Source organism: Pelophylax lessonae, assembly GCF_965119305.1.
Source record: "Pelophylax lessonae genome assembly, chromosome: 10".
NCBI classification, from domain to species: domain Eukaryota; kingdom Metazoa; phylum Chordata; class Amphibia; order Anura; family Ranidae; genus Pelophylax; species Pelophylax lessonae.
The window spans coordinates 92,571,793-92,584,996 of NC_138777.1; the positions used below are offsets into that span (position 1 = coordinate 92,571,793).

Consider the following 13,204-nt stretch of genomic DNA (forward strand, 5'->3'; position numbering starts at 1 on the left):
GCAGCATAACCCAAGGATCAAAGAGGATATGGAGCTGTGTCCGTCAATGAATGAAAGAGAAATATATAGATTTGTATGACAGTTTATTGCTATTAGTTATTTTTACTCTGTATCCCAAAAGCTGTTTTTCTTTTTTAATTATGAACATGTGACTAGCACCAGATCACCGGAAGCTCCTCCTGCCACTGTTTCTTTGCAGAAAGGCTAGGAAAGAGTTGGGTCATGTGACTGCTGTATATCATTTAGAAAAGAAGGTACTTTTTTTCTAATTAAAATAAATACAGTGCCATCATCTACATACAGGGCTAATGTACATCAACAGCGTGTGTTTAGTATCACTTTAAAGAAATTAGTGCTATTTTTACGGACAATGATTTGTGCATATACAAAATAAGCCAATTTCCTGGCACAAATATAGAAGCACCCATTGTACATACCATTATCTACGAATATTGGCTGCTTTCCCCCTGCTCTTCTTAATCCAACTTCCGTACGCCTAGTTTTAGGGGTCCCTTGGCCGCTCTCCTCTCTGCTCGTTTAGCTTCCATCTCTCGCTGCCGTTCTTCTCTTTTCTTTCTTGCCATTTCAGCTTTGCTCAGGCCTGTCATGTAGGACAACCACCAAACTTATGTAATGTAGTATAGCACAACCAGAAATAGCACCAAACACACTACAGTTAAAAAAAAAAAAAGACAAGGCTATTTCCCTAATCCATTGAAGGGACACATGGTTAGGTTATACTGCTGCCTACAGCAGGATTGGACACTAACAAGAAAACTGTAGGTCCTCCCAGGATAGCCCATCTACCAGCATGCCTAAGCTCTAAAATGTCTTCATTCCAGCACAGAAATTCAGGGAATTCATCAGGTCTGTCATCACTTTCCTTTACCAGGGGCAGCTTTCTGGCATCTGTGGACGTAAAGGACTTCTACTTACATGTCCTTATCCAATGCATGCGTTCCCTACATTTTGCTGGGGGCCCATACATTACCAGTTGTGGCAGGCACTTTGGCCACTTTCCTGCACCAAAGGTGATCATCAAGGTGCTGGCCTCAGTATTGGCACTGTTTACACTCTTGTGGCATCCTCCTTATAGTGGGATCTTAGATGACCTCCTGTCTAGACATTACAGTTTGCATTGATCCTGAACATCCAGAAATGTCACTAAAACTGACTCCTCAGTTTGAGTAACTGGGCCTAGTCCTGGACACAGCTCTGGCAAGAATTTCTTCCTCAGACTTTACAATCTCAGGTTCAAGCTCTCTCCATTCCAGCAGCTGTCTGTCTATATGTATTCCATGAGAATCCAAGGTCTGATAGCCTCCTCAGAGGCAATTTCTTTGCCCAGTTTCAACCCAGACCTCTACATCAAGCCACAGAGAATCAAGTCTGTGGAGAGACCGATTTGTTTGGCACCGAGAACCAGGTAGGCTTAATGCATCAGGAAAGTTCTTCCTTCCAGTCTTTTGGAAGATTTTTTTATGGAGACCAGCCTGCCAAGGCTGGTCTCCATACTCACGTCCTCGCTTGTCAATTGGCTTTAGGTACAGGTATTGGCATACCTAGTAAGGGAAACAGGAAGTGAAGCCTGTTTCCTACTGTGCATGCGCGAGTCAGTCCTTGTGAATGGTCCCGTAGTCTTCTGGGACCTGTGATGTGTCCCAGAAGACTGTGGGGGAAGGAGGGGGGGGGGGTCAGACTTCTGGCTCAGTTCGCCGCTGGGCGATCTGAGCTGAAAATGGGATCTAGTATCTGTCAAAACCAAGGATTTTCAGCCAGCCATTTAGCAAGCACACAGCTTTTTGTTTTCCCCAATTAGAAGAGACACTAATACACACAAGGTCTATATTTCAGCCTTAACAACAAGCTTGAAATGGTGCATGGAGTTGAATGGCTCAAAACACAGTGTGTGGCAAGCAATTAATGTCTTAGATTTTTTGGTTCAGCCCTAACAGATTCCTCCATACACTCTATACAGCACAGATGAACCAATCCTCCACTGTATTGCCTATAGCAGGTATATGCAAACTGTGGCCTGCCAGATGTTGCAGAACTACAAGTCCCATAAGGCATAGCAAGACTGACAGCCTCAAGCATGACACCCAGAGGCATTATGGGACTTGTAGTTTTGCAACAGCTGGAGGGCCACAGTTTGCATATCCCTGGCCTATAGCATTCCGATGGCCAGCACAAGCTAAATTTGAAGGAGCTGCTGAGCAGCTGATAGTTTTCCACCCCAGCTCCTTGGATTTTTTTTAGCCGAAGGATGTCAAACAGGAACAGGCCGAGAGGGACAAAAAGTTAATTTTGTCTGGCTCATCAGGAAACCACCTGAAATTTGAGCGAGCATAAAGGATTAGCTTGCCATAATGATACATACTCAGAAATGCTGCCGACAGAATCAATACTTCCACCTGGAGCTACAGGCCCCATTCATACTGATGCCTATGGGAGACCATAGTTTAAAGCTAGTTAGGCAAAGACAAGCAATGGAAGCATTTGCCCCTGATTTTACACCCACATCTCTGATTATCTGTCAACATATTACATGACATTTCAAAAGTTATATGAAAACCAATAAGAAAACTTTGTGGCTTTCCAATGCTATTTTGAGACATGTAAAACTAAACCCCAGGAAAAACAAAAATTGTTCCTGCACTGCAGGGGTTAAATCCTTGTTTAGATCAAGGGCAATGGAAAAAGCACTTCTGTTTACTTGGATCCTCCATTCCCACAGGCTCCCTCTGTGCTCTTAAAACTTTCCTCGCAGCTTTCTCTTCCTGGCGGTTACAGGCCCTCCGCCATCATCAAATACAATGAAGTTTTGAGGAAACAAAAGTAAACCTTTGCTCCAGGGATTACATAATGCTGTTGCCATTAAGCTACGTTGTAAACTACATGAGTAGTTTTTACCTGTGATCAGTCATTCAAAACTACAACTTGCTGCCTTCTAACGAATGATTGTTGTATGACTATATATGTGATTACTGGGATACAATGGCAGCAGCACAAAGCACTAAGGAATCAATTACTACACGAGGTACAGTCTGTAGCAACCAATTTTGGAAATCTATAACCAGGGACAATTTCTGGCTTTGGAGTTGAACATTGCCTTGTTCTGCCTGTTTAGTACAGACCTTCAGAAAACAGAAAAAGAAATGCTGATGCCCTTAGAGTTCAGGTTTAATTTTTCAATACAAATTATAAAAAGAGGGTTGCATTGCTATGGTTAACAATTTCAGGCTTTTTATTGATCAGCAAAAACAGCTAGCTTGGTTGAAGGCTACTTTTTCTCACCTTGATCTGCTTCCACAGATTCCCAGTTGTCATCTCCTCCCCAGTCGCCCATAGCATCCGAATTGCGACTTTCATCCTTTTTCTACATCACAAACAAATATGTCATCGGTATACATTCCAAACAGCTAGCACCCTACTACTCAATCTACAATTATCACTGGATTAAAATGCCGCAGAATACACAAATCCTTTTCTTACTCCACTTAGACATTTGTTATCCATTTTCTAAATTAAAATGATCTTTTGTCATTCTAGAATTTCACAAATATCTCCTAACTGATTTTTCTTTCTCATCCATTGAGGGATGCAGGATGTCACAACTGTCAGGTTATACTGTCATCTACTAGAAAATTTGAAACTGGCAAAAAAAAAAAAAAAGGCCAGTTTAAAGAGGTTGTAAACTCGCATTTTTTTTTTTTTCACCCTGCAAGAGAAAGACACAATGAGCTAGTATGCATCGCATACTAGCTCATTATGCAATACTTCCCATAGAACGAGCCCCCGCCGTGCCACTCCCTCACCTCTATGACGGGCGACATGTCCAGTCGTCCGTCTTCCGGGATCGCGGCATCCGGCCATCTGATTGGCCGGAGCCGCGGTGACGTCACTCCCGCGCACGCGTGCGAGAGCCGACAGTCATGGCACGGGACTCTGAAGGAACGGCACGAGCTGCCGTTCCTTGAGAGTGCATGCGCCAGTGACGTCACTGGCTGCATGTAAAGTAAATATCTCCTAAACAGTACATGTTTAGGAGATATTTACACTACCTATAGGTAAGCCTTATCATAGGCTTACCTATAGGTAAAAGTGTCAGAGGAGGGTTTACTTCCTCTTTAAGATAACCCTTCTACCTCAGTGTTTTTGCAGATGTTCTTTGTCTCTTCTTCTCTACAACACTGCTAGAGCTGGTCTCTATGGACACTCTCTGGCAGCAAATAGTGGCAAGCTGGTAAACAGTTTATTAGGTCTCAATTACCTGATTTTTCTCTGAAGCCACTGAGAAGAAATCCACTTCTTTCTCACCACCTTCACTATCCCAGTTGTATTCACTGGCCGGTCTTGTGCCCTCTGGTGGGGAGAAGGTAGACGGCGTTCGGCTTTTAGGATTGGAGACAGGCTGAAAAGAATCTTCCCAGCCCCAACTTTCATCAGCAGCAGACAGTCTGGTATCCGTAAGCCTCTGGTCACCTGCAGTATTTGGTTTAGATTTGGAAGATGAATGCGTACCCTAAAAAGGGAAATATATCCAAATATTACAATTTATAGATTTAGTGAAAATAACACTATTTGTCATTTTAAATCTGATCTTTGAAGTACCCATACACACAGCATTCATGGCTGATGTGCAAAAGAGGAGGAATAGCTGACACTGCTGTATGTTATACTACAAACACTGGAGTTCTCTGAAGGATATATAAAGACAACATACAAAGTTCAGGCACAACTGTCAAGTCCCATGGAAAAAGGGTTACAGAGGGGTTTAGGGAACAGGGTGTGGGAGGTGAGCTCTTGTTACAGTGATCTTTTATAGAGAACTTTAGAGTAGTGATAGTAATCATCAAGCTGCGACCATCATGTTTGTGGGGGGCAGTATGAAGGATCACATTGAACATCAACGAACACAAGCAATAAACAGGAGAGGTTACACAAGCAGACACATTCAGGTTAGCTGGAAAAGCAAGCAACCTCTTTTGTCCAATATGTTTTTTTTTTAAGCCTGGTAATGTTCTCAAAGAGACCCTGACCGGTTTCTAAAAAAGCTAAAGTGGCAGCTCCTTGTAAGGGAAAAGGTATTAAACTCAGCAGTATGTCTCCTAGCTCCCCTTCAATCCAGTTCTGCTGTCCCCACCAATCTCTTCATCATATACAGTGGGGAAAATAATTATTTCATCCCCTGCAGATTTTGTAAGTTTGCCCACTTAAAAGATATGAAGGGTCTATAATTTTTTTAGAATCATAGGTATATTTTAAATGATAGAGACAGTATATCAACCATAAATCCAGAAAAAAACACATGATACAAATTCTATAAATTGAGTTGCAGTTCAGTGAGTAAAATAAGTATCTGATCCCCAAGCAAAAAAATGACTTAGTACTTGGTGGAGAAACCCTTGTTGGCAAGCAGAGGTAAGGTGTTTCTTGTAGCTGGTTACTAGCTTTGCACACACCTCAAGAAGGATTTTGGTCCACTCTTCTTAACCGATCTTCTCTAAATCCTCAAGATTTCTTGGTTGTTGCATGGCAGCTTGAAGTTTCAGCTCCCTCTATACATTTTCTATAGGATTAAGGTCTGGAGACTGGCTAGGTCACTCCATGACCTTAAATTGCTTCTTCTTGAGCCACTCCTTTGTTGCCTTGGCAGTATATTTTGGGTTATCATCATGCTGGAAGACCCATCCACGACCCAGCTTCAGTGTTCTGGCTGAGGGAAGAAGGTTCTCACCCAAGATTTTACAATACATGGCCTGTCCATTGGCTCCTCAATGCGGGAAAGTTGGCCTGTACCTTTAGCAGAAAAACAGCCCCAAAGCATTATGTTTCCATCTCCTTGCTTGACTGTAGAGATGGTGTTTTTAGGGTCATAGTCCGCATTTTTCTTCCTCCAAACACGGCGAGATGAGCCAAGGCCAAAAAGCTCAACATTGATCTCATCTGACCACAGCACTTTCTCCCAATTATTCTTTGAATCATTTAGATGTTAATTGACAAACTTAAGATGGGCCTGTACATGTGCCTTCTTGAGGAGGGGGACCTTGTGGGCACTGCAGGTTTTCAATCTATGTCGGCGTATTGTGTTACCAATAGTGTGTTTGGTGACTTTGGTCCCAAATGCCTTGAGATCATATACAAGCTCCTCCTGTGTAGTTCTGGGCTGATCCCTCACTTTTCTCATGATCATCCTTACCCCATGAGGGGAAATCTTGCATGGACCTTCCGACTGAGGGCGATTTCATGGTTATTTTGTATTTCTTCCATTTGCGAATAATCACTCCAACAATTGTCTCCGTCTTGCTGATGGTTTTGTAGCCCATTTCCGCCTTGTGCAGGTTTACAATCTTGTCCACGACATCCTTTGACAGCTCTTTGGTCTTGCCCATTATGGCAAGGTATGAATAGAATTAAGAGATTCCATGGACAGGTGTCTTATGCACATAAGTTGTCCTTAGGAGCACCTTTTTAAATTGACAGGACTAACCTGTGTACCACGAGCACATACTGTAGCCAGTCTGTGGGAGCCAGAATTATTGTTGGTTGGTAGGTAATCAAATACTTATTTTAGTAACCTAACTGCAACTCAATTTATAATATTTGTATCATGTGTTTTTTTTCTGGATTCTTGGTTGATATTCTGTCTGTATCATTTAAATTACACCTATGATAACAATTATAGACCATTCATTGCTTTGTAAGTGGGCAAATTTACAAAAACGGTCAGGGATCAAATCATTATTTCCCACTGTAACACTTCTGGACCCCTATGTCCATGCAGTGCCTTTTAACAGAAAGGTAAGGGTCAGAAGATGGGACCACCATGTGGGCAGGGAACACAGGCATCAGACATTACTGCTAGTAGGAAAAGTAACAGACAGGCTATTGTAAAGATGAGCACAATACCTCTCCTCTTGCAGGAAATTGAGGTTTTGATTTGTTTAACAAAATGATTTTGTTTTTACTTCTGTCCATACAACCTATTAATGCCAACAATAAAAAGTAAAATCCTGTCACCTACATGGTCTCTGCTGATCATCAAGGAGGTTAAAAAAAGTGTTGGAGGATGTGTTACTGCTCTTACCATCTTATCCTGTGTCTTTTTACTACTGCTCTGGCCCCAGGCTGTGTCCCAGTCATCACTTTCTGTTTGTCCCTTGTTTTGATCTCCATCCTGTGCACAAAGTTAATGGATGCACTGGCTATTAGCAAATAAAACCCTGCATTCCAAGCAAGCAAATGCAGTTATGTGAAAAAAAAAATCTCTCCCCCCGGTCAAATCATCTGTTTTGCTGATTTTAAATACGCTCAGTCACATAGAGAAACAGCCTAAATATTACATATTTCCGCAAAGTTTAATGCACTAGTTACAAATTCTTTTCCAAGTGTATCAGTCCCTAAAAAAATGTATATGTAGATATCAAACATACTCCCAGACATATCACAATACTACTTGAGGTGGCCATACACTATGCAATCTGATTGTGCAGTCTCTTTTTGTGTCACCTTTGGCTGTATGTATGACGCAGGGGTCTACCCCACTGGTTGCAGATTGGGTGGATTGCTTAATTATGCCCTCCTGTTGCATGGTTTGATGGTTCGGGGGAAGATTGTATGGTTTGATTGCATAGTGTATGGCCAGTTAGGCTTTTCGCAAGAGATGTATATATTTTTTTAATAATTTTTTTTTCTATCCACTTGTGTCCTTTTTTTATCATTGGAATATTGGCCATGCATTAGGTGCCAATTTGCCTAGACCTATGAAGTGTGTGTGTGGAATAACCATGATTTCTTTTATTTTTTTCAATAACTGTTTTTATAACATACATTCTTAGAAATAATACAATTAAACATGATTAATTTAATACCAATACCCTTTTTTATAAATCAGTTGGAAATTAAAAATGGGATTTTTGACTTACCATAAATTCAATTTCTCTGATGTGGATCCGTGTCCATCAATGAACATCAGAGAAATGGATTTTAAGGTAAGTCAAAAATCCCATTTTCTCTTTCGTTCATTGACGGACATAGCGCCACATCTTCTAGAATACGTGGGACGTCCCAAAGCAATGTCAAACATGAGGGGTGGGAACAGCAAGAAAAAAATACTTCCCGAGGCTAAACATAGCCAACCAGGTAACATGGAGCTCAACCATAAAACAACAGGAGCTCACCTGAAAAAAAATTAAAAACACCCTCAAAGAGGACCAAGTCCTCTAAACAGCAGCCTGCAAAACTTTGCGGCCAAAGCAGCATCTGCAAATGCCAACACATCCCCCTTATAAAACTTTGTGAACAAGTGCACAGATGACCAGGCAGCCACCTTGCAAACCTGCATCACCCGCGCCTTATGACAAAAGGCCCAGGAGGCACTAAGTGCACGAGTAGAGTGCGCCTTAACAGGGAAAGGAGGAACCTGACCCTTAATGAAATAAGCCTGAATCACTGTCTTATCCATCTGGAAATGTTCACAGCAAAAGCAGCCAACCCTTTGCAAGGTCCATCCGCGAGGAGAAATTGTGAGTCTGACTTCCTAAAAGACTCCGTGTAGCTGCCAGGTACACCCTAATTGCCTGAACCACATCCAGGGAATGCAAGGCAATTTCCTTAGGATGCTGAGGCCTGGGACACAGGGAAGGCAACACAATGTCTTCAATCAAAAGAAAATCAGAGAAGACTTTTGGAAGGAACAATGAACATGGAAGAACCACTTTATCCCTGTGAACCACCAGGTAAGGTGAACGCTAAGACAGCGCCGCCAGCTCCAACACCGTGCGCACAGAAGTAATAGCCACCAAAAAAAGGCCACCTTCTGGGACAACGTAAGCAGGGGAATCTCCTGAATATTTTCAAAAGGAGGCTTCTGGAAAACTGACAACACCAAATTGAGATCCCACGGTGGCAATGGAGACTGCACTGGAGGACCCAAGTGTCAAAACTCCCTGGATAAAAAAGGTACACACCAAGGAATGTGTGGCCAATGGACGTTGAAAGAGAATGTCCAAGGTGGAAACCTGGCTCTTGATGGTATTTAAGACCATGCACTCCTCAACCCCCTGTTGGAGGAAAGCCAAGATCCGATCCACTGAAAAGGAGCGAGGGCGAACCCCAAGAGACTCACACCACGCAATGTACGTCTTCCAAGTGCGATGGTAAATCTTCCTAGAGGTAGATTTTCCAGCCTTTAAGAGCGTAGGAATCACCGATTCAGACAAACCTCTATCCTTCAGCACCTGGCTTTCAACAGCCAAGTCATTAAAGCCAGCGACTGCAAAGCAGGATGAAAGTTTGGCCCTTGGCCCAGCAGCTCTTTCCTGAGAGGAAGTCTCCAAGGAGCATCGGCGACCAGCCGTACCAGTTCGGTGTACCAAGACCAGCGAGGTCAGTCTGGAGCCCCTAGAATGACTGGAATTTCTTTCTGCCTTGATCCTGCGCAGGAGTCTTGGCAGAAGTTTGAGGAGGAAAGGCGTAAATCAGACGATATAGACTCCAAGGAGCCACTAAGGAGTCTGTGGCGTCAGCTAGAGGATCCCGAGGCTGTGCCACAAACCTCTGTACTTGCCTGTTGAGAGGAGAGGCCAACAGATCCACCTCGGGGAGTACCCCATCAGAGACACAGCTGATGAAACACCTCCGGATGAAGTGACCATTCCCCCTGGTCCAACTCCTGTCAACTGAGGTAATTCGCTTGCCAATTTACCAACCCTGGAATGTGCACAACAGAGAGGGCTGAAATGTAACGTTCTGCCCATCTTTGAACACCTGCTACTTCCCGAGTCGCCAATGCACTTCTTGTGCCCCTTTGATGATTGACATAAGCCACAGCCGTGGCATTGTCCGATTAAATTCATACCGGACACCCCTGAAGACGAATCGTCCAATGATCCAGACAAAGTCTGATCACTCGGAGTTCCGGTACATTGATCGGTAGCCTGGACTCTTCTGGAGCCCTGAGCACAATCTGGGCCGAGGACACCTCTCCACTCGGACAGGCTGGCATCCGTGGTGACGACCGTCCAGTACAGGGGAAGAAAAGATTTTCCCTGACAAAGTGCCAGAGAACAAAGCCACCAAACCAGGGACCCTATTGTACTCCAGGTCAACAGGATCAGATTGTCTAGAGACTGAGGGTTTTTGTTCATTTTTTACCAGGATCTTTTTTTGCAGAAATCTCGTGTGAAACTGAGCAAACAGAACCGCCTCAAAAAGGTAGACACCATCAGGCCCAGCACCCGCATGCAAGTCTGAAGAGATGACTGTCTGCTGGACAGCAGAAGCTGAATTGCCTCCTGCAATTTCTGGAGTTTTTCCAGAGGAAGAAACACCCTGGCTGAGGACGAGTTCAGAGTCAGACCCAGATAGTCCAGACTGGTTGACGGAACCAGAGCAGGCTTCAAAAGATTCAGAATCCAACCGAACTCCTGCAGAGTTCACAGAGTAATCTCCAAGTTGTCCAGAAGAGCAGTCAGAGACTCTGCTCGCAAAAGCAGACTTTTGTGAAGACCCGAGAAGCGGAGGCGAGACCAAAGGGTAATGCCACAAACTGGTAATTCTCCCCGCCCACGGCAAAGCTGACGAAGCGCTGGTGGCCGGCACATATTGGGATGTGAAGGTAGGCATCCTTGATGTCGATGGAAGCGAGGAAATTTGCCGGTGTAGAAACGCCACTACCGTGCGAATGGACTCCATTCGGAGCTTTTGTACCTGCACAAGGCAGTTTAGTACCCTGAGGTCCAGAACTGGACGCACCTTGCCTTCCTTCCTGGAAACTGTAAACAGGTGTGAGTAAAACCCATGAAAACATTCTGATGTCGGAACCGAAACAATCACCCCTTGAAGTAAGTCTTGCACTGCCCCAAAGAGATCCCCTAAACGATCTGGAGACAAGCGCAGGTTGGAAGTGAAGAACCTTTACGGAGGATAAGATTGAAAGTCGATTTGTAGCTGGAGCGAATGACTTTGTGGACCCACTTTGTCCTGTATCAGGGAGGTCCACGGATCCGGAAACCAGCGAAGACGCCCCCCCCCACCTGCTTGTGACTTGCCAGATCAGGTCCTGTTAAACCCCCCCACACACACACACACTTCCCGGAGGCCCTGAAGGGCTTAGAACCCTTGACTTGAGACCATGAGGGGCGAAAAGGCCGCTTGTGAGCCGAAAAGAAAGGTCCTCCATCTGCGACGGGCCTCCTTACCCTTGGAAGCCTGTGGAAGAAAAGTACTCTTTCCCCCTGTGAGGCCTTTGATGAGATCATCCAAGGAAGCTCCAACAGGCGATCCCCCACAAATGGAAGATCGGATAAGGTCTTCTTAGAAGCCTGGTCCGCAGATCATCATTTCAGCCAGATATTACGCTGCAGGACCACTGCTGAGACAGACAGTCTAAAAATCAAGGGAGCCGCATCCAAAGAGGCGTCACAGACAAAACTGTAGCCCTTGAACCAACTGATCTGCCAGCTCGGCAAAGGCAGGGGGGAGCTGTTCCTCTTCCAGGTCATGACGTAGAAGTTTTGCCTACTCAGTCATAGCTTGCGACACTACGGCAATAGTAAATACCAGCCTAAGTGCCGAACCAGCCACAGTGAACATATGGCGGGTCAAGGCCTCCGACCTTTCAGCCGGATCTGTAAAGACCGGGGACTTTTCAACTGGAATTACAGTGGCTTTATTCAAGCTGGAAACCGGGAAGTCCACTACAGGAGGAACCGTCCATTTTTTAAGGAGGGAATCCTCATAAGGGTACCACATTGCAAAACGCTTAGGGATTGCAAAAGTGCATTTTGGGTACCCCAACTGTTTTGACAATATTGTCAAAGAAAGCGGGAAAGAGGAACACCTTCGCCACCTTGGAGGACCTGTGGGTGTCAAAGGTGACCCGCCCCTCCAATGCTGCGTTAGTCACATCCTACATCTTTAAGGTTTCCCGCACTAATACAATCAGCGCATCCACTAGCGTTTATTCATGCGCGGCTAGAGGAGCAGAGGAATCATCCTCACTATCTGAGCACGCAGGTTTCATGGACGCAGACCCAGAAGGGTAACTCGCATCCGCAGCGGCCAAATCAGATTCAGGATCTAATGAGACAGAGGAAGCAGGTGAAGACGGGGGACGCATTTTGCTAGCCCGTTTTTCCAGGACCAAATCTACCTTGGACACCAAGGACTCTAGGACCGCCGTCAGTACAGTCGGTTGTTGGGACTCAGAGGGCTCGGCAGCCCCAGAGGGGATCAGGTGGTGACTCCATTAATGGAGAGGGGAACACACACAAAAAAAAGTATCACACTGCAAGGGACACCCCACCACGCTGGTGGCACCACAAGGCCCAGCACAGAGCACTACTGCTGCTACAGCAGAAACGAGAGAGAACACCACAAAAAAATTTCACCACCACCGATCAGGCACTTACAGCACTGAACTAACTGCACACCATGCAGTGACCAGGAAGATAAATATCCAGGGATCAGCACTAGGGGCTAAGGAGGCGCTCCCACCGCCGATCACTGCCCAGCCAGCTTCAAAAACATGGCCGCCACTATTTTTAATGGGAAACCACAAGAAAATGGGCGCCAAGGGTACACAAACATAGCCACTGATCTCTAGCATAAAAAGCTACAAGAAAATAGCGGCGCCGGGGGGACCCCAGGAGCTTGAAAATGATCTCATCAGGAAGGGGGGTCCTGGCAAGCACCAGGCCCAGCCCCCTCCCAAAGTTTGATCGTCCGGTTACCGCCGGTGCGCTCCCCACTCATCCCCATCGCTAGCTCAATACCCCAGACCAACCTAAAACGCTATGTCCACCCCACGGGGGGGGGGGGTGACTAAGGCCTGCAGAAGACCACCAAGAAGGGGGGGGCACTGTCTGGGAAGGAAGGGGAGCCCGGGGGTCTGACCCTACCAGGGAGGGGCCCACGTCCTTCCCAAAACCCTTCAGGGGTAGAGGGGGGACAGCTACTTACCACACCAGGAACAGGGTGGGCCCTGCTCCAGGCAGACCGCCGCTCCATCGTAATGTGGGTGCTTTTGGCCAGGAGGAACGCTGCGACTCAGGCCGAAGTTAGGAGGTACGCGCCCTCACAAGGTGTTTAACTCGCAGGCCAGCCCCTGCCCAGTGGGGCTATGTCGCGGCCGACCTAGCATGGAGCTACAGTCTGCACATGCTCACTGGCCAGACTAGGGGGGACCCTCCGGATCTAG

The 13,204-nt window shown here is 45.6% G+C and overlaps 1 protein-coding gene across 2 annotated transcripts in view; it reads right to left on the minus strand.

Annotated features, from left to right (window-relative positions):
* Nucleotides 1–446: 446 nt before the first annotated feature.
* Nucleotides 447–13,204, minus strand: part of SCYL1 (SCY1 like pseudokinase 1) — a 73,899-nt gene continuing 61,141 nt past the window's right edge. The window contains exons 15-18 of one of the 2 annotated variants that reach the window (XM_082270321.1): nucleotides 7,091–7,180; nucleotides 4,274–4,525; nucleotides 3,298–3,379; nucleotides 447–601 (exon numbers count right to left, since the gene is read on the minus strand). In XM_082270321.1, the coding sequence (XP_082126447.1) occupies nucleotides 477–601; nucleotides 3,298–3,379; nucleotides 4,274–4,525; nucleotides 7,091–7,180 (549 nt within the window). In that variant the 3' untranslated portion in view covers nucleotides 447–476. Of the gene's footprint in view, nucleotides 602–3,297; nucleotides 3,380–4,255; nucleotides 4,526–7,090; nucleotides 7,181–13,204 lie in introns of those variants that run through there. The other variant, XM_082270320.1, reaches the window with a different exon arrangement.